The sequence below is a fragment of the Pelodiscus sinensis genome, chromosome 4 (genome assembly GCF_049634645.1).
Source record: "Pelodiscus sinensis isolate JC-2024 chromosome 4, ASM4963464v1, whole genome shotgun sequence".
NCBI lineage: Eukaryota > Metazoa > Chordata > Testudines > Trionychidae > Pelodiscus > Pelodiscus sinensis.
This window is the reverse complement of record NC_134714.1, coordinates 33,734,291-33,761,020: the sequence shown is the minus strand read 5'-3', so window position 1 is coordinate 33,761,020 and position 26,730 is coordinate 33,734,291. Positions and strand designations below refer to the sequence as shown.

The window sequence follows — 26,730 nt, the reverse complement described above, 5'->3', positions numbered from 1 at the left end:
GGCAGGCCTACTCCAGGGCCTCCCAACCAGGGGCCGACCCAGAGGCCTGCCCTCACTTTGAGGCCCTGGACCGCATCCTGGGGGCTCACACAGTCCATGCCTCCCGGGCGGTGGTTGATCCTGGGGCAGAAATGGAGGAAGAGGAGGACGCCGAGAGCCAGGAGCTGCAGGAGCCTGTAGGGAGCCTGCCCAGGACCCAGGACCCACAGATCACATCTGCTGTGTCGTCTGAGGCCGGGGAGGGCTCCACATGTGAGTGCCATCATGCTCCCTTTATGTATATGGGGGTGGGGGGGTGGAGAGGGAGCCCAGGGACCGTGCGCCTGGGCTTTGCCCACCATGGAGTAGCAGCTGGGTGTCATGCAGGGGCCCTGACCTGTTACCCACACGCCGACCTCGCCTTGCAGAGGGGGGGCTGGGTTTCACCCATTGTGTCCCCAGGGAGAACTGATCACTGCTCTTGTTTCACCACAGCCGCAGCACCTGGGGCTGCAGAGCGCACCACCCTGCCTGGAACAGCTACTCGCACCCAGGCCAGCAGGCACACCAGGAACCAGGAGGAGTACCAGCGGCGGCACCTGTGGCTGCTGGGGCAGCAGCTCTGCAACCAGGAACATTGGGTCCGCGAGGACCTGCGGCTGCGGCAACAGAGCTTGCAGGCACTGGAGGAGCAGGGCCGTGCCCTCAGAGGTCATCTCCAGACCCTAGTGGAAAGGTTCCTGCCTCCTCCTGCTCCAGCCCCTGCGGCCGCCTCAGCTTTCGCTCCTCTTCCCGCCCCTGGGCCCCCTCCCACTTCCTGCCCCCCCCCCCCCGTCCCTCCTGCCCCACTCTTCACACCCACTCTCCCCAGACGCGCCAGAGCCGGCCCAAGGTATTCTGGCAGCACAGGCGCATAGCGCTGCCACCGGACGCACGGCACATGTGCGGGCCCACCCCCATAGGGTGCGCAGGCCCACCCCCAGGGTGCACAGCACATGCGCGGCCTGGCTACAGCTGCTGGCGCGCAGCCCGGGGCCTGCCCCTAGGGTGCATGGCTCAAGCGTGGCCCAGTCCAGCCCAGCCATCGCTGCTGGTGCGCGCACCGGACCATGCAGCGGAAGGGCGTTGCTGGCCGGGCAGGCTGGCGCTGTGGGAGCTGGGCGCATGGCACCTGATGGCAGCTGTAAGGGACACCGCGTGCCCCTTACAGCTGCCATCAGGCGCCCCCCATTGGTTGGCGCCCTGGGCAGCTGCCTGGCTCGCCTATGCCTCTGTCCAGCCCTGCTGACGCCCCCGCACCCACAGTGCTGCGAGACGGGAGAACCTGCAAGACCCCGAACCCCGAGCTTTCCCTTCCCTTCCTCCACCTTCCAGCTCCATCCTCCCAGGTTTCCCCCTCCCCTCCCCTCTCCCACCCTCATTCCTCCCTTCCCCCACCCCAGTTATGTAAAATAAAAGATTTTTTTGTCCAAACAGGTGTCTTTATTTGACATTAGAAAGGGGCATTAGGGAGGGGAAAGGGGAAGGAGGTGAGGGTGGAAGAAGGCCCTAGTGGGGCATGTAGGGAGAGTTCAGTCCTCCTCCACCAGGAAGCTCTCCCACAGGGCTTCCTGGATCTGGACGGCCCCCCGCAAGGCCTCCCAGATGGCGGCGGTGCAGGGCTGCACATACTGGCCAGCCATGCGGTCAGCCTCAGCCATCCAGGCTGGCAGGAAAGCCTCCCCCTTCCGCTCACATAAATCGTGCAGCACACAACATGATGCCACCACGGGAGGGATATTGTGCTCGACAAGGTCGAGGCGGGTGAGGAGGCATAGGAATCAGGCTTTCAGGCATCCGAAGGCCCCCTCTACCCTGATGCGGGCCCTGGTGAGCCTGGCATTGAAGGCCTACTGCGGGGGGGTTGAGGTGTCCCGTGTAGGGCTTCATTAGCCAGGGCTGTAGGGGGTAGGCCGCATCCCCCACTAGCCAAATGGGCATGTCAACATCCCCGACCCTGATGTGGCGGTTGGGGAAGACGGTCCCAGCATGCAGCCACTGGCACACAGAGGAGTTCCGGAATACCCTGGTGTCGTGTGCCTTGCTGGACCAGCCCACGTTAATGTCTATGAACTGGCCCCGGTGGTCAGACACGGCCTGCAGGAGCACGGAGAAGTACCCCTTGTGGTTGATATACTGGGAGGCCTGGTGTTCCGGGTTACAGATGGGGATGTGCATCCCGTTGATGGCCCTCCTGCAGTTGGGGATGTCGAGGGCTCTGAACCCCTGGATGACCGCATCCAGCTCGGTGAGGCAGACCACCCTGCGGAGCAGCACCCTGTTGATGGCCTTGACCACCTACAGAGAGACACGCCAAACTGCGAATCACTGGGGTGCCCGGGTGGTTGAGAGTGTTCGTTCCCTGGCACTGCCCTGTGCCCCACTCCCAGAAGCAACTCCCGCTGCGATCCTGGCCACCGTGGGCAGCATGTAGTACGGCTGGGACAGACCGAACCCTCCCGAGCAGGGCACTTTTGCCTCTTCCCCATCCCCCATTTTCCCTGAGGCAGCCCATGCCCTTCTTGCAGCCCCCTTCTCCCCCCAGCCCAGTGGCCAGTGAGTGCTGTACCTGCATGAGCACTGCTCCGACAGTGGATTTCCCCACACCGTACTGGTTCCCCACGGATCGGTAGCTGTCCGGCATGGAGAGCTTCCACAGGGTGATGGCCACACACTTCTAGAGGGGGATGGTGGGCCTCATGCATGTGTCCCGTCGCTGCAGAGCAGGGGCGAGCCACTCACAGAGCTCCAGGAAGCTCTTTATCCTGAAGTTCTGGGTCCACTGTTGGTCTCCCCAGCGCTTCAGGACGATGCGGTCCCACCAGTCGCTGCTGGTGTCCAGACGCCAGATGTGGTGGGGCATGCTGGTGTCCAGGCGCTGCTGCGGCTCCTCTACTGCCCCCAGGGAGGCCAAGGGGAGGGGCAAGGGGTTGATGTGCCCCAGATGGTGCCAGGCAGCCTCCAGCCAAATGGCAGGCTTGCAGCAGCAAGTCCAAAAACTGGACCAGAATGCCCAGGGCGAGCTCTGGCTCCATGGTGCTAACTGCGGCGGCGTCCCCAATGAGAACCACCAACATAAGCAGGTAGAGAGGAAAACGCTGTTTCTCAGCGAGGTAGGCAAGCAAACGAAAAAGCTCAGAACCAGCTGTCCAGGGGGTCCCTTTAAGCATGAGCCTCAGATAGCCTCAGACAGCAGCCACACAAAGCAACTACTGACCTGATGCCCTGCTGGAACCAGTTTCAGCTTTCCTTAAATGCGACCCAGCATCCAATCAGCGTGGACACGCTATTTCGAATTAGCAAAACGCTAATTCGAATTAGTTTTTGGGTCTAGATGCGTTATTTCGAATTAGCTTATTTCGAATTAGTGCTGTAGTGTAGACATACCCTTAGAGACTAACAACTTATTTCAGCATAAGCTTTTTTGGGCAAAGATCCACTTTGTCAGATGCACTGGAGTGGAAATTACAGAGCCAGGCATAAATGTACTAGCACATTTAAAGAAGGGAGCCACCTTATCAAGTGGAGCAGTGGTTTCCAACCTTTTTACACCCAAGATCACTTTTTAAATCTCAGAACAGGCGATGATCTACTGCCCCGCCCCTTCCTTGAAGCCCCGCCCTCTCTATTCTCCTCCTTCCATCACTTGCTATCCCCAGCCCTTACTTACACACTCTGATAAACAGTTTATTTTAAAATTATGCGATACATACAATTAAAATCAGGTGTTTATAGCTATGAAATAAATGGTCTGTTTTTTATTCATGCTATTTAAATCTAAAATGAAACATTTATAATTATACATTTTGTGGGGACAGAGTTCTGTGGCTGGGGGAAGGGGAGAGGGAACAGGGTGCTGGGAGGGCAGAGAACAGGGTTCTGCAGCAGGGGACAGAGCGCCAGTGGGTACAGAGTTCGGGGAGTGGGGACGGGAGTGGGGACAGAGTTCGGGGAGCAGGGACGGGAGAGTGGGGACAGAGTTCTGTGGCTGGGGCTAGGGGAGTGGGGACAGCATTCTGTGGCTGGGGAGTGGGGTGCCAGTGGAGGTGGAGAGTCCCCTGCATCTCCCTCCTCCCAGGATTCTCCCCTCCCCCCAGGGAAACCAGCCCATGCCTGCCCCGGGGCCGACGCTCCCCCTGCGTAGGGAAACCCCGCGCGCGCGCCTGCCCAGGGAGCCAACCCCCCCACCCGCGCAGGGAAACCCCAGGTGTGCGCCTGCCCCAGGGCCAGCCGCCTCCCCCCCGTGCAGGGAAGCCCGCGCACGCCTGCCCAGGGGGCCGACCTTCCCTCCCCCGGTGCAGGGAAGCCCCGCGCGCGCTTCTCCCGACGCCAACCCCCCCGCGCTCAGCCCAGGGAGGCTGCACCTAGCTCCAGCTGTGCTGGAGCAAGCTTCCCGGGCTTAGCGCAGGACAGCCAGCGGGCAGGAACAGAAGCGGCTGCCCGGCCAGCTGGAGGAGGCTGCCGCGCGCTCCAGCTGATTGGTGGCTTCCCTTGTGCACCCTGGCTGAGCGCCATGGCCAGCTGGCCGGGCAGCCGCTTCTGTTCCCGCCTGCCAGCTGTCCTGCGCTCAGCCCGGGAAGCTTGCTCCAGCACAGCTGGAGCTAGGTGCAGCCTCCCTGGGCTGCCCGGCCAGCTGGCCATGGCGCTCAGCCAGGGTGCACCACACTCCATGAGGGCTGGTGCACAGGGGAAGCTGCCTGGCCAGCTGGCTGTGGGTTCAGCCGGAGGAGGCTGCCCCGCGCTCCAGCTGATTGGTGGCTTCCCTTGTGCACCAGCCTACGTGCAGCGTGGTGCACCCTGGCTGAGCGCCATGGCCATCTGGCCGGGCAGCCCAGGGAGACTGCACCTAGCTCCAGCTGTGCTGGAGCAAGTTTCCCTGGCTGAGCGCAGGACAGCCAGTGGGCGGGAACAGAAGTGGCTGCCCGGCCAGCTGACCATGGAGCTCAGCCAGGGTGCACCAAGCTCCACGTGGGCTGGTGCACAAGGGAAGCCACCGATCAGCTGGAGCGCGGGGCAGCCTCCTCCGGGCTGAACCCACAGCCAGTTGGCTGGGGTTTTTCAGCCCTCCCAACCTCCCACCATTCCGCGCAGCTACTCACCACTGGTGTTGCTCGGTGAATAGCTGCTCCTCAAATGAGGAAATCTAATGTAAATGTACTGTGCATGCGCGTAGTTCAGAGCTGGCTCAAGAGCTACTCTTAGAGCCTCTGAGAGCGACCGGTAGATCGCGATCTACCGGTTGGTGACCACGGAAGTAGAGGATCAGTGCTAACTAGGCCAATTCAAAACACGTAGATGGTATCATAGGCTTTGGTGGGCACAACCCACTTCTTCAGATGAATGGAGTATTAAAGGTCCAGTTCCAAAATAAATAGTAGGTGATGAGGGGGAGAGAAGGAAGAGAAAAAAGGGAGAAAAAGTCAGTTAGAGTGTTCATGTTACATGAAGCTGTTAGAGAAGGTGCAAATTGTTTTTACATACCTCTTGTTTGGTTTTTTTTAATTCATTAGGATGTGGAAGGTAGTGTGCTAGCTGGATAATGTCTTTATTCATACCTTTGTGATGGGTTCCAAACCTGTAAATGAAGTTAAGTTCCAAGACTTCCCTGTGTATTTGGCTTGTGAAATTGGCCTGAAACAACATGGTGACTTTGAGATCCATTAATGAGTGCCCGGGCTGGTTAAAGTGTTCTCCAACAGGTGTCTGTGTGTTGTCTTTTTGGATATCTGATTAGTGCTGAAGAAGTGGGTTGTGCCCACGAAAGCTCATGGTATTATCTACAGGTTTTGTTAGTCTGTAAGGTGCTGCTAGACTATGATTTGTTTTTAGACTAACTTGGCTACCCCTCTGAAGCTTTTAGGCCAATTCAGTTAGGGTGGATGTGGCCCTCTCCCAACAGTTGATGAGGAGGTGTGAATAGGAAGAAAGGAAAACATTAATTTTGTAGTGAGCCAACTATTCCCAGTCCCTCTTCAAACCCAGATTAATAGTGTCAGGTTTGCAAATTAATTTAGTCCATTTATTCTTTTGCATGGAGATTGTCTGGTTTGGCTAATGTACATATAGCAAAAGAGCATTGCTGGCACATATCACATTAGTACATGTGCAGGTGAATGAGCCCTTGATGGTGTGGCTGATGTGGTTAGGTCTTGTGATGGTGTTGCTTGAGTAGAGATGTGGGCAGAGTTGGCAAGGGGTTTGTTGCAGGATATTTGGCTGTGATATCAGCTACTATAATCCCACACAAATATCTGTTCTTACCCCAATATAGTTAGCTGTAGCTCAAGTTGTACTGCAGTGCTGAAGTTTCAGAGTTTAAATCCTGAAACATTTGGGATCACTTTTCTTCATGCATGCCATGTGTCAGGTTTTTGTTACATGTTCATGGACTTAAATTTTGTATTTATTTTGAGTGTCACTTAAGTTTAATAGTGGTATTTTAGCTGTCCCATCAGATGTTGTACATTTTCTAATATATGTGAGTTATTCACCTAAATTTTAAAATCTATAATGTTTAATCTATGACTTGGTAAACGTGTAGAGCCCTGTGCAGATACAAAATGTGTATCTGAATCTGTATTCATAAAAATGAGTCATAGATATTCGCATTGACATCCATGGATGCAGATACCTGCAGATATCTGCAAATTTGCAATGTTCTAGAAACAAAATTTGTATCTGCATCTGCATCCATATCTGCAAAAATGAGCTGTGGATATTCGCATCCACATCTGCAGATATAAAGCAGATGTTCATGGATTTGCAGCACTCTCCAACTGTGACCAAACTGAAACAACAAAGCAAACTGTATCTGAAATATTGTTTGCGGTAAATCTACTTCTGATATGAAAAACATCTCTTTGGTCTTAAAAATCTAGAGGATTAAATAATCTGGTTATGGTGGGTAGTGGCCAAGAGAGGTCGCATCCAACATTTTGATTTAGTTTGCATGTTTCATTGCTTTTCCATTTATGGCTTGTTTGATTCCATTTTTCATTTCACATTTCTTTTCTTGTGCATTCTAGGAGCCTGATTCCGAATTCACAGTTTCTCAGGTAAAAAATTTCATAAGATCCAGTATTTGAAAAATAAACACTAAGCAGAGGTTATGGCATGTTGTATAGTGATGTTTGTTTCATTTAATTCATTAGGGCTTGTCTACATGGTGACTTAATATGGCAAGCTGTGGAAATGAATGAACAGCTTTTTCTAACAGAAACACATTAAAGTGCAATATGAAACATTGTGTCCAGCAGCAGGGTCCACCTGGTAAAGCAGACAAGAGCGCTGTAAATTTACAAATAAGCTTGCTACACATGGGGTCTCGGTATAGACTTCACTTGTTCTCCCTCCCCAGGCCCTGATTGACAAGGGGGCAGTAGGGGGGAGCATGCAAAGTCTCCTCCACCTCCAAGGCAGAGGTATCTAGAGGGAACCGCCAGTTGTTCAGAACAGCTGGCCATTCTCTCGGGGGTGGGGTAAGACTGTGCATTCCCCCATCCTCAGACCAATCAGGGTCTGTGGGTGAGGAAGCACGGAACTGTCCTAGCCCCACCCCTTCCGCCTGAGGCCCCGCCCCCACTACAAACATTTCTGAAGTGGCCCCATGGTCAAAAATTATTGCCTACCCCTGATCTTATGGCTGTTCTGTATCTTATGTGAAATAAACTTGTCTCAATCCAGTTCCTACTAAATCCATGTGAAAAAAAAATTCTCTATGCCCAGAAACGTGCTAGGTTGGTTTGTCATAAAAAAAGAAAAGACATGACCTCTGCCTTTAAGAGCAGACAGGCTAAATTAAATCTGATAAAACTATGAGTGTTAAGTAAACAACGAGGGAAGAGGAAGATGATGAGGGTAGACTCATGTAGTTACTGAGAAGAGCCAGTGTGCTCCTGTTATTGTTTTTGGTTGGATGGGTTTTTAGTTTTTGTTTTACTTTTGGTTAATTACTTCTCTTCCCTCACACTTCTCATAGGGGAGATGGCAGAAATAAGTTTTAAGGATGGATTTAAATGTTGTTACTGAGGTGATTTCATGAATGACTTTCGGAAGCATGTTAGAAGCATAGGAGGCATCATGAAAGAAGGCAGAGACAACTGTGGAGGAAACATTGAGCCATAGAGACTAGTGTGGTGAAAACGATGGAGTACAATGGGAAATTTCACTTGGTAGAATCATGCTAGTAATGGCAAAAAGCACAAGGTCACAACTAGGGATATTAGATATCGGGAAATTGAACAGTTGTGTAAACGCATTAAATCTTTGTGGTTACATGACTATTCGATAGTCCCTGGGGTGGGGCTGGCAGCCAGTGTGCTCGCAGCCCCACTCCCATGCTGTTGCCTCTGTATGAGAGGCAGCGGCGCAGGGTGACAGGGAGAGACGGTCTGCAAGGGGAGACCGTTTAAAAACCAGCTCCTCGCGCAGACCGGCTTCCTCCCCCCCCCCATGCTGCTGCCTCTGTATCAAAGGCAGCAACACAAAGTGGCAGCAGTGTCTATGGGGGGGGTCCAAGCTCCCCATGAACAGAGGCTGCTCCATGGGATGTGGAGCAGCCTCTGTCCATAGGGCACTCGGACTCCCCCACAGACAATGGCTGCTGCTATTAAGCAGCCTCTGTCTGCGGGGTGCTCAGGTCATCATGGACAGAGGCTGCTTCACGGTATCCTCCCCTGCCCCCGCCCCCTGCTGCTGCCTCTGATGGGGGGGGGAGGGGAGAGGCAGCACCACGGAGCTGGTGCTGGGGGGAAACTGGCTTTTAAGCCAGCTCCCCCCCCAACCCTGGCTCCTACTGATATAGAGGCTGCAAGCAGGGTGAGGAGGTGGAATTTGTGTAGTCAAGAAGATTAACCGACAAGCCTAGGCTTATCAGTTAATTATATAGTTGACTACACGTTGATATCCTTAGTCAAAACATTGTAGTAGGGAGCCAACAAAAATGCCTTAAAAAGGGGAGTGCCCTTCTTGGCAGCCTCTGAAAAAGGAAGATAATTAAATGGCACAAACAGTGGCATGCTGTATTGCAATGTTGACCCCCAAAAGAGCAGCTTCAGATTCTACTTCCTGTAAGTTTTCCAGTTACCCCTTAAAGTTATTTGAAATAAGCAAATAAATCGAAAATAAATACTTTTTCTTTCTAATATGTAAATTATACCATGTCTTAACCCTATACTTTGAAGCTATTGTTCTGATACTGGTTAAAGTCAGCCAACACTTCTTGAAATGATACATAATAACAATCATAATGGGTTAGACCAAAAGTCAATTTAGCCCTGTATCATGTCTTCTGACAGTAGCCAAAGCAAGGTGTCTCAGAGGGAATAAACAAAACAGGAAATTATTAAGTTATCCATCCCCTGTCATCCATTCCCAGCTTCAAGTAAACAGAGGCTAAGGGCATCCCTGCCCATCCTGGCTACTATCCATTGAAGGACCTATCCTTTGTGAACTTATCTATTTTTCTTATCTTGGACTTCACAACATCCTCTGGCAAAGAGTTCCACAGGTTGACTGTGCATTGTATGGAAAAAAATACTTCCTTTTGTTTGGTTTAAACCTGCTGTCTATTAATTTCATTTGGTGAAACATAATTTTTGTGTTAGGAGAAGAAATAAATAGCACCTTCTTATCTACTTTCTCCACACCACACATTTTATAGGTCTCTACCATATTCCCCTTCTCCCTTAGTCCCAATTTTATTAAGCTTTCCTCGTATGGCAGCTTTTCCATACTCCAATCATTTTTGTTGCCCTTCTCTGTAGCTTTTCTAATTCCTATATATATTTTTTGAGATAGGGCAACCAGCTCTGCGTGCAGTATTCAGGATGTAGGTGTACCATGGACTTATATAGAGAAAGGGTGGGCAAACAACATACCAGGCCATGTCCAGCCCATCAGCCCTTTTTATCTGGCCCTCGAACACTCACCAGGGAGTGGAGTCAGGGGATTTCCCAGCTCTGCCCACTCAATGCTCTCTAGCACCCAACTCACAATTCCTTGAAGTGCATCAACTTCCAATATGCATAGCCACACTGCGCAGGTATGACTTCACCATACTGTTTCTGGCATCAAAAGCCTGCATCTACGTGGCCATGCACCCCATCTCCTCTTGTTCTCCTCCAGCCCCACCCTTGAGAACCTCAAAATCATCCAGTGACTGCACCCATCCCAACTAGGGTGTCTCCATTCTCAGTAGTACCTGGTATGGCCACCTTTGTGTCACTGCTAGCAGAGGCTCTATGAGTTCCTGGTACCACCCCTGTAAAGCACCTTCCCATGAGTCCCTCCTCCCCCCAACTCAATAACATCCTTTATAGAGTCACCCATGCTACAACCCACAGAGTCCTCTTCCCCTACTTCAGTAACATCCCTTAGCATCCCTTATACCACCCATGACACACCGCATGAGTACTCTTGCCTCACCTCGGCTCATCATACAATTTGATACCTAGAGGAGTCCCTCAAGCCAAAAAGTCTCCTCCTCCCCAATATAAAGGCAATATGATATTGTCTGTCTTATTATGTATTTCTTTCTTAAGGATTTCCAACATTCAGATCACTTTTTTGAAAGCTCATGCATGTTCAGTGGATGTTTTCAGATAACTGTCCATCACTCCAAGATCTCTTTCTCGAATGGTAACAGCTAATTTAGACCGCACCATTTTATATTCATAGTTCGGATTCTGTTTTCTAATGCACATTATTTTGCATTTGTCAATGTTGAATTTCAACTGCCATTTTGTTGCCCAGTTACCCTGTTTTGTGAGAATTTTTTTAAGCTCTTAGTTATGTCACAAGCAGACTGCAGTCTTGAGTAGTTTTGTATCATCTGCAAATTTTGATACTTATTCCTTTCTCCAAATCTTTTATTAATATTTTAAATAGGACTGGTCCCAATACAGACTCAGGGAACGCCACTAGTTACCTCTCTCAATTCTGAAAACTGACCATTTATTCCTACCCTTTTTTCCCTATCTTTTAACCAGTTACCAATCCATGAGAGGACTTTCCCTCTTACCCTATGACATCTTAAGAACCTTTGGTGAGGGACCTTGTCAAAAGCTTTCTAAGTACACTATAGCTACTGGATCCTTCTTGTCCACATTCTTGTTGACCCCTTCAAAGAATTCTACTAGATTAATGAGGCATGAATACCCTTTACAAAAACTACATTGACTCTTCCCCAACAAATTATGTTCACCTATATGTCTTACAGTTTTGTTCTTTAATATAGTTTCAGTAAATGTGCTTGGTTCTGAAGTTAGAATTACTGGCCAGTAATTGCCAGGATCTCCTCTGGAGCCCTTTTTAAAATTAGCTATCCTTCAGTCATTTGGTATGGAAGCTGATTTAAATGATAGATTACATACATGGGTTATTAGTTCTGCAGTTTCACATTTCAGTTCTTTCAAAACACTTTGGTGAATATTATCTGGTCCTGGTGACAAGAATTCTTCCATTTTGCGTTTGATAAGAATTACATTTCTCTGCAATGGCATTATTGGCTTTAAATGCTCTTTAAGTTCCATGATCATCCAGTGGCCCCAGTAGTTGTTTAGCAGGCTTCCTGCTTCTAATGTAGTTAAACATTTTTTTGCTATTACTTTGAATTTTTGGCTAGCTTTTCTTCAAGTTGTTTTTTGGCCTTCCTAATTATATTTTTACACTTCATATTACACGCTACACTTTCATAATGCTTCTTACTATTTTCCTCACTAAGATAGAACTTTCATTCTTTAAAGGTTCACGTGTACCAATAACTAAGGCTATGTCTAGACTGCAAGCCTCTTTCGAAAGAGAGCGTCTAGACTGCACGCGGAACTTTCGAAAAAGCAAGCCGCTTTTTCGAAAGAAAGCACCCAGTGAGTCTGGATGCTCTCTTTCGAAGAAGCCCTATTTACATTCAAGAACGCCTTCTTTCGAAAGAGCACTTATGAAAGAAGGCGTTCTTCCTCGTGAAATGAGGTTTACCGCCATCGAAAGAAAAGCCGCGTTCTTTCGATTTAATTTCGAAAGAACGCGGCTGCAGTCTAGACGCAGGTGAAGTTTTTTCGGAAAAAGGCTACTTTTTCCGAAAAAAAACCCTGAGTCTGGACACAGCCCAAGATTTTATATTTTGTTGCTTCAGCCATCCAGTATAGTTTTAATTTTTTTTAAAATGAGTTCCTCAAAAAAATTAAAATAGCAATTGCTATATCTGAGGTCATATAACTTTCAATTCTGATGCTATGTATTTAGTTACTTAGCTTTCAGAATATTAAATCTTATTGGCTAAAATCTTAAGGCCTTGGTCTGTGCCAGAAGATGGGTTCTTTTTCGAAATTAGAACAAAAATGTTTTGGAAAAACCTAGAACAATCCATCTTAAGTGTGATGAGATTTTAAAATTTCGCCAATATATAAGCATCCTTAATTTTTTAATGGATTGCATATGAGAGACACAAGAAGTCAAGGCAACAGAAAAACCTATGAATGAAGGTTTAATATCTAAATGCATGGCTAACATAATCAAGCATAAGTCCATTAAAGTAAACAGAATTATACCTGCTCATAGCAGTTGTAGATTTATCTTTAAGACTTAATGGCACTCATGTCAGAAAACAATCATTCACTGCTGTACAAACAGCTAAATAAAATTAACATTCAAATAATGCTGTTGTGAGAAATGCAAAATTCAGTCTGTCTTTTCTGGTTTGGGGTTTGTTATTTGTTCTTTTGACAGTGTCAGTTAAAAACACATTTTAAAAGCAGTATGCAGTGCTAGATTTGTCCTTTTTATTGATTTTAGTAGAAACCACATAGCTAAAATTGCTATATACTGTGTTTAAAAAAAAACAAACCCACCTGTCCAAGCAGTGGTCCCCAAATTGTGAAACTTGCTCTATAGGGACCTTTGGAGCGAGGGGCACACATGAGGCCTGGGCCAGCCCCCATAGGGGTAGGGAGGAAGCATAAAGCTTGCAGCCCCACTTTGCCCCCAAACCAGCTCCAACCCTAATTCCATTCAGCCCCAGTCCTGCTCTGTCTCTTGGGCTAGGCATGTGCCCTTGGGAGGCATGGAGGGAGTGCTTTGCTCCCAGCCCCACTTTGGCCCCAGAACAGCTCTGCCCCCAGCCTCATTCAGCCCGTAGTTCTGTTCCACCCCCTATCCTCAGGATCTTCCTGTTCCACTCCCAACTCCACCTTTAGCTTAAGCTCTGTTACTAAGGAAGCTTCGACTATACAATTAGTTGGCAAGTGCTGCCATGCAGAGCCGCAACAGACGTAGCTCTAGGATCTGACTGGAACCACCCGTGCTGCTGCTCTGCATTTTAAATGTAGTAAGAGCTGCTGGGCTCTTACTACATTTAAAATGCAGAGGCACAGCAGTGCCAGCTTACGCTGAGTCCAGCAGCCCCTGTTCGCATTGGACAGTCCTATCCGCCACAAACGGAGGCTGGTGTCAGACCAGCCCCTGTTCGCGGCAGCCAAGGCTGGCAACAGACAGCAGCTGCTGCGTGAGCAGCCCTGGCTGCCATGAACAGGGGCTGCTTGGTGGCAACAGCCCCTGTCCGTGGGGGGCCCAGCTCCCCTCTGGGACCACTGTGGACAGGTGCTGCTTCCCAGCAGTGTCCCCTATCCTCCCTGCTGCCTTTGATAGAGGCAGCAGTTGGGGGTAGGTGGCACCCTGGAGACGGTGCTGGGGGAAACTAGCTTTTAAGCTGGCTCCCCCCAACACTGGCTCCTGTCCCCCCTTGCTGCCCCTCATAGAGGCAGCGGGGGGGAGGGAGTGCCACAGAGAGCATGGGCAAGCGGGTACTGCTTGTATCCCCGCTCACCCTTGCGTCCTGCCACACTTCTGCTTTTGAAATATACAAGAGCCCTGAAGGAGCAGTTGGGGCTAGGCAGCACCCTGGAGATGTTGCTGGGGGGAACCAGCTTTTAAGCTGGCTCCCCCCAGCACTGGCTCCTGTGCCCCCCCTTGCTGCCCCTCATAGAGGCAGGAGGGGGGAGGGGGTGCCACAGAGAGCATGGGCGAGTGGGTACTTCTTGTATCCCTGCTCACCCATGCGCCCTGCTGCACTTCTGCTTTTGAAATATACAAGAGCCCTTAAGGGCTCTTGTATATTTCAAAAGCAGAAGTGCAGGCAGTGGGAATTGGCACCAGTGGGGACTGAAGCAGTCCCTACTTGCGTTGTTTCCCCTCTGTGCCTCTGCCTCCCCTTCCCCCCGCAGAGATGGTGCTAGGGGGAACCAGCTTAAAGCCGGTTCCCCCCAGCACCGGCTCCTGCTTCCCCTCCCCTCCTTGCTGTCTCTCTCTGATAGAGGTAGCAAGGGGGGGAAGCGACTTGTTGAGTGGCTACTCATCTATCCAATAAGTATTTGCTTATTGGAGAGTTGACTACTTGCTAACATCCCCACACCAGAGCTAGCTTAGGCTTGCTGGGGCCCAGGGCTAAAGCCTGGGCCTCACTGCCCAGGGCTGAAGCCAAAACTGAGAGCCTGGGCAGCAGGATTCAAGTTACAGGCTGAAGCGATATATTACTGGTCTTGTATAATTAACAGATAACCAGGTTTGTGGATCATTCTCTTGTCTTCCAAGATAAAGGGTGTGCATATAGGGATTTTTTGCTTTGATCAAAACTCTGATAAGTGAAGCATTGCCATGAGACATAATCTGATCTGAAGTTTGATGTGCAGTTAAGAGATAGTATATGATTTTTAAGATGATTGTTGACTATGCAATGCCCAATTAGTAGTTTAACATAGACATATAGCCTAAGGGCTCTAACTTTCTAATAGCTCACTAATGATGACAAAAAGATGCTTATTACTTCCTTAAAGAAGTTGCTTAGTGTTTCTTGTTGGTGAGGAAGAGTAAGATTTATTTGAGTTTTGCATATACTAAAATTGGCCTCTTTCAGGAATTGGTATAGATGCAAAAAGGAAAGCTGAAATTTTCACGAGAAAGCACCACAAAGCAGCTTTTCTTGATGCATGGTACAGCATTGGTTCATCTACACTCATAGTTCCAATTTCATTGAATTGCTGGTATAGAAAAGGCCTAGACTGGTCGTCAGAAATACGCAGTTTCAAAAAGATGAATATAGCACGAAAATAAAATTCTTGTGTGGAGCTTCATGAAAAAGTGTAAAGATGAGATGAACTTTTAACTGCAAACTTTGAATGTAAAATTGCAGGTTAAGAAACTATAAATAAAAATAGACCCGTATTACATTGGACTGGGATAGATTCAAATTGCCCTGTTCTCTTCATTTCTCCTATTACTATTAACAGATTTCTAAATGTGGTTGAACTTACCATGTAGCTGCTTTCTCTTGTCCCAGCTCAATACTGCACTAAAATGTGGTTTAAAATACATTTTCCTGGTATTTCTTTTCTATGTAAGCAATACTATAGTTGTCACAGAGATATCCTATAATACAACTGTGATAGCAGATGGTCTATGCAGTCATAAATGAGGGAAAGATTCTGAGTCATTCTCTATTAAAACGTGTTTCACACTAAGAAAAGTTTGAGATTCCTTCTATAGCAGGCCTTTCACTGTTTCTGTATTTAGAAAAAAGTATTTGTCCTTATGTGTTTAATGCCTTTGGTTTCACTAGGAGAAAAATTAACCTTGCTATTTCTAATTTGCAAACATTACGCATGCTTTGTAAATTTTCCATTTAGGCCAGTGTCAGAGAAGAAATAAACCTGATTATTTTAATAAGAAGTCTCATTCTGCAATGTTTATGGTAGTCTGTTCAATGTCTGAAAGAAAGTTACTGATTGATCTTGCAATCCCTTTTATCATCCTAGGCCTGTAAGTACATGTATATTAAGTTATTAAGAAGGCAACTGTATCTGCAATGTTAGTACTTCAGAGTTTCTGTTTAACCACTGAAGCTTTTCTCCTCTGATTTGATAGGTGAAACAACCTACACTGATCTCTTTATACAGCAAAATCTTTAAGTAATTTACCATTGCTTGAGTAATTTATCATTTCATATAATCCTCCAAGTTTTTCACTTGAGCTGTTTGCCTGTCCAATTTGCTTCCCAATGTTTCAGTTATACTGTGCATTTGCTTAGATTTAGTATAGTGGTAGACATATAGGTGTATTAGTGCTGATATTCTGAAGAAAGTAGATTTAGATTCTCCTTTTTAAAGGCTGCCTGTATAGAAACTGAAAGGTGTTATGTTAGCATTTAAGAGTCCCTCTTGATAATTTAGTTCCCTGTAAGATTGTAAGACTGTAAGATTTCTTTTCCTGTGCCCTAAGCTGCCTACGGTAAGGTACATAAGGTATGTCTAAACTACATCCCTCTGTTGAAAGAGGGATGTAAATTAGGCAAATCAAAAGTGCAAACGAAGCAGGGATTTATATATCCCACACTTCATTTGCATAATGGCATCTGAGCGCTTTTTCGAAAAAGGGTTTTTCGAAAGTGAAAGCGACGTCTAGGCATGGTTCTTTCGAACCCTCCCCCTCTTAAAAAACAAACAAACTTGGAGTACAGGATCTTTTGAAAAAGGGTTTTGTTTTTTTGCTTTCACTTTTGAAAAACGCTTTTCGAAAAAGTGCTCCAACGCCATTATGCAAATGAAGCACAGGATATTTAAATCCCCGCTTCATTTGCACTTTCGATTTGCCTAAGTTACATCTCTCTTTCGACAGAGGGATGTAGTTCAGACAAAATGGTGTAGCTAAGGGGAGACTGACTAACTACAGATTTGGAACTGAGTCTGGAAATGTTTCCAGCCATAGAACTTCAAGCAATTGCTTGTTCCAAAGACCAGTCCTAATGTTCTGAATGTATAGTACATGCAGTTCTGCCATTAGTTAGTCAAATCACTAGCTCTCTCAACCCAAACAAAATATAAAATACTAGAAGATGTACCCAATGTTACTCAATTAATTTTTGTTTTATGAACAATAAAATGAAAATGTTCCTGTATCATTTAAATCATTGTTCTGGGGCAGGGTTGGCGATGAAGGGTTCAGTGTGCAGGCTTCCCTGTGAAGAGAGGACTACCCCAGCCCTCTCTTGCAACAGCATCTTCGAGCCAAGTGAGAAGGGCCTGTCCATAGCAGCTGCAGCTCCAGCAGGCACAGCTGAAGGGGTGCATGTCCTCCAGCTGGAGCAAATCCAGGTTGGACTACTCCCTATGCTTTCCAGCCAGAGTGAAGAATGCAGCAAACTGCACTTTCCTCTCGCTCCATGATGAAGGGGAATAGCTAGCAATGCTCCGGTATGAATTGGGGGAGGAGTAAGTTTCAGTCCTCCTTACCCTTTCTAAAGGTAGACACCTGGGGGAATAGGAGGCTTGAGTCTGAGACAGTTCCAGGGTGAGAGGCAGCCACGGCTAGCCCCTTTCACCTGCCAGGTGATTCTGTCTCTTTTCTCTGGATTTATTGAAAGCAGTCCCATTCCAGGTGCATCCCATTTTCCTGGCACAACCAAACTCTTATGTTTTAAGTTATGATAAGAGGAAACTGTATACTGAACTTGGTGGTCCTAGCATTTACCATTTAGGAAGATTTCTTGAACAGACAGACACATGGACAGACAGACAAACATACAAAACTCTCTTAAATATGTAGTAGATAAAGGGAGTTTAAAAAGTTAAAACCTACTAAAATTGAACGTTTTAGATTCCTTTCTAGGACTTAAAGGTATGATTTAATTTATTTATTTGCTTTATCCTTACTTAGGCTGCTTGGATTTTGAAAACACGAGCTCTAACAGAAATGGTTTATGTGGATGAAATTGACGTAGATCAGGAGGGAATAGCAGAGATGATGCTTGATGAAAATGCCATTGCTCAAGTTGCACGTAAGTAAAGACTTACATCATTTTCAGGGCTCGACAATTAGGGCAATCTACTCGCCAGTGGTGAGTAGATATTAGCCCAGCACGGTGCCGCAGCACGATCAGCGCATGCGCAGCGCCAAACCATGTAGCTGGCGAGCGGGGCTTGCCGCCACTTGACAAACCCTGATCATTTTAATATATTTAGGTGAAAATTCTTTACAGTACATAATATTAAAGGGATCAACTCAGTGTTGATTTTTAGGCACAGTCACAATAAATGTTCAATAATAATATAACGTCATTGTAAAAGGTACATTGAAATTCAGCTGAAAGAAAAATAGTCTGTTTACAAACTTGACAGTTTGGCTATGTCTACATTGCCGACTTTTGCTGGCAGAGAGTATGTTAATAAAGCGCTCATTAGCAACTTCTCCTGCTTCATTTGTATAATCTCTGCCCAAGCCTTTTGCTCAAAAGGTTTTTGCGCAAAAACTAGCAGTGTAGATGGTTTCGTTTTGTGCAAAAAAACCCTTTTGCACAAGTTCCTTATGCCTCAAAAAAGGAGTTATACAGATCTTGCACAAAAGGGGGGGTTTGCACAAAATGGATCCATCTACACTGCTAGTTGTTGCGCAAAAGCCTCTTGTGCAAAAAGCCTGGGGCAGAGATTATATAAATGAAGTGCGAGAAGTTGCTAATGAACGTTTCATTAGCATACGCTCTACTGGCAAAAACCAGCAGTGTAGACATAGCCTTTAGGTTTATTCCATCTCTGGGTCTATTCTCTGTCCCTTTCCTGGCTTCTTTCACACAGCCTCTCTCCAAATTTTTCACCATCATTGTGGAAAACTATAGTCAGTCTAAAATTAAAACAAGGACTGAAAAGGAGATGGCCTTCCAGCTAGTACTTCAGGGATAGACTGCCTATGGCTAATAGAGGCAGTTTATATCATGCAAATGAACTTTCACCAAGAAGTCTGATGAAGAAGGAATTCCTAACATAGCAAATATTGGTGGGAATGGGGTAGGTTTAGAAGATAAAATAAAAAAACAAGTTAAAAATCACTTAGAAAAGTTAGAGGTCTGCAAGTCACCAGGGCCTGAAGAAGCTGATAGAGGAGGTATCTGAGGCTTTAGCTATCATCTTTGAAAAATCATGAAAGATGGGAGAGATTCCAGTAGACTGGAAAAGGGCAAATATAGTGCCCATCTAAAAAAAGGAAAATAAAAACAACCCAGGAAACTACAGACCATTCAATTTAACTTCTGTGCCAGGAAAGGTATTGGAACAAATAATTAAGGAAATCATCTGCAAACACCTGGAAGAGAATAAGGTGAGAGGGAACAGCCAGCATGGATTTGTAAAGAACAAATCATGTCAAACCAATCCGATAGCTTTCTTTGATAGGATAATGAGCCTTGTGGATAAGGGAGAAGCGGTGGACATGGTATACCTAGACTTTAGTAAGGCATTTGATATGGTCTTGCATTATCTTCTTATCAATAAACTAGGCAAATACAATTTAGATGAGGCTACTACAAGGTGGGTGCATAACTGGTTGGATAACTATTCTCAGAGAGTAGTTATTAACAGTTCACAATCATGCTGGAAGGGCATAACAAGTGGAGTTCCGCAGAGGTCTGTTTTGGGACCAGTTCTGTTCAATATCTTTATCAACAATTTAAATAGAGTACGCTTAATAAGTTTGCAGATGATATCAAGCTGGGAGGAGTTGCAACTGCTTTGGAGGATAGGGTCATAATTAAAAATGATCTGGACAAACTGGAGAAATAGTCTGAGGTAAATAGGATGAAGTTTAATAAGGATAAATGCAAACTACTCCACTTAGGAAGGAACAATCAGTTTCACACATACAAAATGGGAAGTGACTGCCTAGAAAAGAGTACTGCAGAAAGGGATCTAGAGGTCATAGTGGATCATAAGCTAAATATGAGTCAACTGTCAGGGTGATTAAACCATGGAATTTATTGACTAGGGGGGTTGTGGAATTTCCATCTCCAGAGATATTTAAGAGCAGGTTAGATAGACATCTATCAGGGATGGTCTAGACGGTGCTGGGTCCTGCCCTGAGGGCAGGGGACTGGACTAGATGACCTCTCGAGGAACCTTCCAGTTCTAGTGTTCTATGATTTTATGTATATCTAAAAAAAAAGTAGCTACCTATGTTGGCAAGTTCAAGAGACCCCTCTAATAGATGAAAGGCAGAGACTCAGCCTCAGAAAAATGGTCTCACTATTTTATGTATGTATTAACTGCCATAGCACTCAGAATAACAGTGGTCTGATCATTAATGAAGGAATCTGAGCTTTATCTGGTTCTGCGACTCTCACAAACACAGGGTTCTAATAATGTAAGATTGTTATTCTCTGTGTGTTCTGTAACTAAAGGGATTGGCTTACTTAAAGGGATATCAACGAGTAGTTGACTAGATGATTAACTGATAAGCCTAGGCTTATCGATTGATCTTGTCGACTGTTTGCATTCCCCCGTTGGTGTCTCTGTAGCAGAGGTAGCAAGGGATGGGGAAGCAGGACCTGGTACAGGGGGGGAACGGCTTAAAAGCGGATTCCCCCCAGCACCGGCTCTGCAGTGCCACTTGCCCTTCCCCTCCCCGTGTGCTGCTGCCTCTAATGGAGGCAGCAGGGGGTGAGGGAACAGGGGAGGTTGTAGTGAGGCTGCCTCTGTCCATGATGGGATTGGGCCTGCCGCAGGCAAAGGCTGCTTCATAGTAGCAGCCCCTGTCCACAGGGGGTGTGAGCTCCTAGCAGACAGAGGCTGCTCCGCATCTCCCAGAGCAGCCTCTGTCCGCAGTGAACCTGGGCCCACCAAGGGGGTGAGCTCCTAGCAGACAGAAGCTGCTCCATATCTCCTGGAGCAGCCTCTGTCCGCAGTGAACCTAGGTATGTCAATTGTAGGATCCATGTTAATGAGGCTAATTAAGTGGTCTGGATGTCCTCCATTCATAGCTTTTGATGTGAAAATGAGGATGCGAAAGTCAGGAGAAATTGGCTTTGTAATGCTCCAACCAGTTAATGTCTTTATTTAAGCCCATGGTAACAATGTCAAACTCCTAGATGAATTCCAGTTCTGCAGTGTCTCTGTAATTGGTTAGTAAAATTCCTTTATAGAAGAATGGCTACTTTTAAATCCGTGATTAAATAACCAAGCAGGTTAAAGTGTTACCCTACACATTTATGTGTGTTACCATTTCTGATGTCTGATTCATATCCACTTATCCTTTGTCATACAGATTGTCCAGCTTGGCAGAGGGGCATTGCTGGCACTTGATGGCAAATATCACATTAGAGGTTGTGCAGTTGTATGAACCCCTGATGTTGTGGCTTAGGTGGTTAGGTCCTGTGATGGTGTTGCTTATATAGCTACATGGACAGAGGTGGCAATACAGTTTGTTGTAGGGAAAGGTTCTTGGGCGAGTGTATCAGAGTTGAGATGTGTGGCAGCAGGAAAGAATTTGCTTCAGGTTGGGGGGACTGGAGACAGGCCAGTCTTTACCTGCAGACAACTCCCTAACCTGAAGCAATCCAGCCCGCTTAATTAGCCTTCTTAACATGGGTCCTACAATTGACCAGTACTTCTTTTGCTGTTCTGTATTGTTTTCTGTTATTTCTACTCAACTCATCTGATGAAGTGGGTTATACCTATGACAGCTATATATTTTTATTAGTGTCTAAGGTGTCACAGGACTATTCATTGTTTTTAAAGTTACAGACTAACACAGCTAATCCTCCAAGGGAACGTCTACACTACATGGCGCCCCACATCTACACAAGCCATCCATTATTTCGAAATTTCAGCATCCCAGTATCTGACATGAAGTACTCTGTTGACGTAGGATGCTCCCCAGGATGTCTAACTAAAAGTTTGACTGAAGTTAGTAAGGTGCATGGGCAGGACCACAAAGGGTGAGAAAAACAGGAGACCAAAGGGGAAAAGGTTATACTGTCAATATATGACACATCCTTCCTGACCCTGTAGGTCACTCAAGCTTTCTTTCCTTCTCTGTATTTGGTGTCTTCTACTTTTTTCCACATTCACTCTGACTCTGTTCTGAAGGCCATCCTTTTAATTAACAAAGGAAAGTATCCAATATGGTGCATACAGTGAAAAACAAACATTTTCATAACTCTGTTAGGTATTCCATCACATCCCCCTTCATCTGCCATCATCTCTCCTCAAGTCATTTACTTTCATATCTGTGACCGTAAGAGTTCCTGAATGCCAATTGGCAGAAGGCCCACTGTAGTATCAGGTGACACTGGCCATTAATACCATTTTGAGGTGTGGATGGTGTATAGAGAATTATGTATTTGTGCTGAAAATATGTTTTGTTGAGGGGGGTTGATATGTAAGTTTGACATATCAGACAAAAAAATGTGGTTCTGCTTGTCTGCCCATGTCTCTAACGTAAATTGAACATGATGATGGCAAAGACAACGGGCAGTTCATTTGCATCTGTTAACACAAGTTATCAGGATGATGAGGTAACAGCATGGCATCAGCACACCACAGAATAAATGGCAGTCTAAACCCCAGCTAGTCATCCTGACTCTTGAGACAATGAATTTTTGGGAAGAGGGTGAAGCAAAAGGACATCCATCACTGAAGGAACAAAGAGATCAGTGCTCTTTGCTTTCCATGAATGTCTGATTCCCAACCATAAGTTGGTGTCACTAAGAAGTGGCTGTAGGTGAGAGAACTGCCTTAGACAAGGATTGTAACCTGTTGAGATATTTTTATTGCCAGAAAAGTAATTATATTTTTGTTTTATTTGTAACCATTTTCAGTTTCTGTTTTGTCTTTGCTTACTATCACTTAACTCTGTGTTCTTATTAATAAGTTTATTGTTTTATTATTATTTCATCTCAGTGCTATTATGCTAAATTGAGAGGTGCATTGTCAGCTGAGCCCACAGACTGGTGTATAATCTGTCTCTTTGGAGACAGCAGATTTGGAGACAGTCGATTTGGTATTTCTGTGGATGCTGCAGGGGGACACCGCAAACTAGAGTGATAGGGAACTGTCATGTTGTATAGCACCAACAAATCCCTTGTGTACTAAGGCAGAAGAATAGCAGGGGGACTTACAGTTCAGGATGCTCTAATAAGGAAATGTCACATCTAATTTTGACTATAAGATCCCTGATTTGAAGACCAGATCTTCATTCTCTTTAAGTACCATGCAACCTTAGGGTGCTATAGGCAAATATTAAGTGATAATACTCTTATTTTATAGGCCCAGGAACTTCTTTGAAACTCCCTGGAACAAGTCATGGTGGAGGTCCCACTCCAGCTGTTAGGTATGCATTTCCTTATGTTTGGCAGCTTTAACTTGTACATATATTAAATTTAGGATCAGTACATTAATGTAACATAATTGAACAAATTACAGTACTTTAGGTGTAAATGTGCAGCAATTCTTTATTGCTAAATTGGTGGAAATAAAACTTCTACTCCAGAATGACTTGAGAAGAGCAAATATAGTTACCTGTCTTTAAAGGGGATTGGGGGAAGAAGCTGGGAATTATAGACCTTTCAGCCTAGCTCTGATACTGAGAAAGATACTGGAACAAGTTTAATAATTTATTTGTAAGCACTTATATAGGGTAATAAGAGGATAAGTAATATTTGTCAAAAATAAATCATGTCAAACCAATTTAATTTTTTTTTTATCTGGGTTACTGATCTAGAGTGGATTGGAGGAAGTAGTAAACATGACCTGTTGTTGATTTTAGTAGGGATTTTGACAGTCTCATGTGATATTCTCATAAGCACACTTCTAGATAAAGTAACTATAAGGTGGGTGAACAAATGGTTGAAAGACTGTACTCAAAGAATAATTACCAATGGTTTGCTGCTAAACTGAAAGGATATATGTATCTAGTGGAGTCCCACGGGTCTGTCCTCTGTTTGGTACTAGTCAATATTTTAATTAATGATGTGGCTAAAGGAATGGAGAGTATGCTTATAAAATATACAGGCTAAATCAAGCTCGGGAGGGGTTGCAAGTGCTCTGGAAGATTAGCATTCAAAACAACCTTGAGAAATTAGAGAATTGATCTCAGATCAACAAGATGAAATTCAGTAAAGACAAGTGTAATTGCTGTGCTTACAAAATAAAAATCAAATGTACAACTACAGTAGTACTGCTTTAAAGAATCAGGGGGCTATAATGGACCACAAATTGATTTTCAGCCAACAGTGGGATGTAGTTTTGTACAGTGTGATGTAACTTTGAAAAAGGTTAATGTCATTTGAGATGTATTAATTACCTCTTACGTGAGACATGGGAAGTAATTGTTCTACTTTGCTCAGCACCGGTGAGATTGTAACTGGAGTAGTGTATTCAGTTCTTGGCACCAAAATTTAAGCTGTGAACAAATTAGAGAAAGTCCACAGAAGAGCAACAAAATTTTAAAAGGTTTAGAAAACCTGATCTATAAGGAAAGGATTAAAAAACCAGGCATGTTTAGTCTTGACAAAAAAAAAAAAAAGTGAGGGGACATATGATAAGTCTTCAAATATGAAAATAGCTGTTGTAAGAAAGATAGTAATCAATTGTTTTCAATGTCCTCAGTAGGTAGGGCAAGTATTGGGCCTAATGTGCAGCAGAAGAAATTTAAGTTAGGTATTAGGAAAAATGTTCCAACTATAAGGTAGTTAAGCTCTGGAATAGACTTCCAAGGGAAGTTCTGGAATCCCTATCTTTGCAAATTATTAAGAATAGGTTAGGCCAGTGGTGAGCAACCTGCAGCCCACTAGGGTAATCTGCTAGCAGGTTGCAAGATATTTTGCTGACATTGATGATCCATAGGCACAAGCCTTTGCAGTTCCCAGTGGCTGCAGTTGGCCTTTTCCTGCCAATGGGAGCTGTGGGAAATGGCAGATCACAGAGACTTGTCAGAGATAGTCAAAGTTCACTTGGTCCTTCCTCAGCCCAGAGAACCTCAGCTCAGACGGGCTAGAGTAGAAGAGCTCTTGAGGTCCCTTTCAGCTCTACATTTCTCTGATTCTATGAACACGTTGCCCTCATCTTCTTTTTAACATTTATTTAATTTAGGCCAGTGACTCAGTCAGGAAGACCTATTACAGGGTTTGTGCGACCAAGCACACAAAGTGGACGACCAGGCACTATGGAACAGGCTATAAGAACTCCTAGAACTGCTCATACCGCTCGCCCAATTACTAGTGCTTCTGGAAGATATGTAAGACTAGGAACGGTAAGTGGCTTGGCTTTTTTACTGTCAAAGATGGCTTTCCCTTCTATGATATTGTAGTTGAGCTTAAAAAAGAAGAAAAAAATCAAACGTGGGGAAGTTAGCCACACTTTATATTTTAAAAATAATTTGAATAAAATGTTGTCCTATAATTTGAGCTATCAACCCTTACTTTTTAATTCCCCTGTGTTTAAATATGCATAAAATATATGTAAACAGAAAATTTCACAAAAGGAAAAATTTTGCAGTCCTGATTTTCACTCAGTGAAGTCCATGAAGAAAACTGGTAACTTAAACAGAAGCATGATGGGGCTCTCTCCAAGTTTTCAATTTTTTTTAACTGTTTAAGAGCAATAGTTTCTCTCTCATCACCAGTGAGTTACCAAGATTAAGTCTGACTAATTTGTATTGTGTTACAGAAACCACCAATAGTGTGTCTGGCTTGAAGGCATAATTTAAATTAGGGTTTTATGTAAGCAAAAATTATTGTTGAAATCCAACTATATATGCATATAAGCAATATTTCCCCAGTCTTGAGGGGGGAGGGAGAGAGCCTTTTTAAAATTCACATTCTCTCCCGCAGTTTAATTCATGTTTTTTCCATTGAAGGTTCTCGCCCTCCCCCCAGTCTGGATTCATTCTGTTTAACACTTTTTTTTCCAGGCCTCTATGCTCACAAATCCAGAGGGTCCTTTCATAAATTTGTCCAGATTGAATTTAGCAAAATATGCTCAAAAACCAAAGTTAGCAAAGGTATGTAACTATTTTGGTCAATGTTTTGTTATAAATATATTTTCAGTTGTTAATTTCTTTAGTCTCTCCTAAATACCTGAGGGTATGGCTACACTACAAAGTTAGTTCGAACTAACTTTCAAAGGCGCTACACTAGCGCTCCGTTAGTTCGAATTTAATTCGAACTAATGGAGCGCTTAGTTCGAACTAGGTAATCCTCATTTCACGAGGATTAAGCCTAGTTCGAATTTACTAGTTCGAATTAAGGGCTGTGTAGCCCCTTATTTCGAACTAGTGGGAGGCTAGCCCTCCCCAGGTTTCCCTGGTGGCCACTCTGGCCAACATCAGGGAAACTCGTCTGCCCCCCTCCCGGCCCCCTTAAAGGGGCACGGGCTGGTTACGGTGCCAGTGCCAGGTGCAAGCCTGCCAGCACCCAGCCAGCAGACCCTGCACCTCGCACGGATCGAGCCACCCACCCGATGCCCCCCAGCCCTCCCCTTCTTCCCGGGACCAGACTGGCGGCTCCCAGGAGCTTGCCTTGTCCACGATCTCCGCACTAAGCACAGGAAAGACCAAAGGTCCATCTAGCCCAGTAGCCTGTCTGCCGACAGCGGCCAACCCTAGGGACCCTGTAGGGGATGGACCAAAGACAGAGACCAAGCCATTTGTCTCGTGCCATCCCTCTCCAGCCTTCCACAAACCTTGGGCAGGGACACCACTCCTACCCCCTGGCTAATAGCACTCCATGGACCCAATCTCCATGACTTGATCTCACCTCCCTTTAAACTCTGTTCTAGTTCTAGCCTTCACAGCCTCCTGCAGCAAGGAGTTCCACAGGTTGACTCTTTGCTTTGTGAAGAACAACTTTCTGTTACTAGTTTGAAGCCTGCTACCCATTCCTTTCCTTTGGTGTCCTCTAGTCCT

General features: G+C 45.7%; 1 protein-coding gene across 3 annotated transcripts in view; it reads left to right on the top strand.

The window, feature by feature from the left end:
* TTC8 (tetratricopeptide repeat domain 8) overlaps nucleotides 1-26,730 on the top strand; it is an 81,888-nt gene that overhangs the window by 4,701 nt on the left and 50,457 nt on the right. For 2 of the 3 annotated variants that reach the window (XM_075926735.1, XM_006122333.4), the window contains exons 2-6: nucleotides 7,044-7,073; nucleotides 17,719-17,839; nucleotides 23,094-23,157; nucleotides 24,918-25,077; nucleotides 25,738-25,827. In XM_075926735.1, coding sequence (XP_075782850.1) covers nucleotides 7,044-7,073; nucleotides 17,719-17,839; nucleotides 23,094-23,157; nucleotides 24,918-25,077; nucleotides 25,738-25,827 — 465 coding nt within the window. The remainder of the gene's footprint in view (nucleotides 1-7,043; nucleotides 7,074-17,718; nucleotides 17,840-23,093; nucleotides 23,158-24,917; nucleotides 25,078-25,737; nucleotides 25,828-26,730) is intronic. The other variant, XM_006122334.4, reaches the window with a different exon arrangement.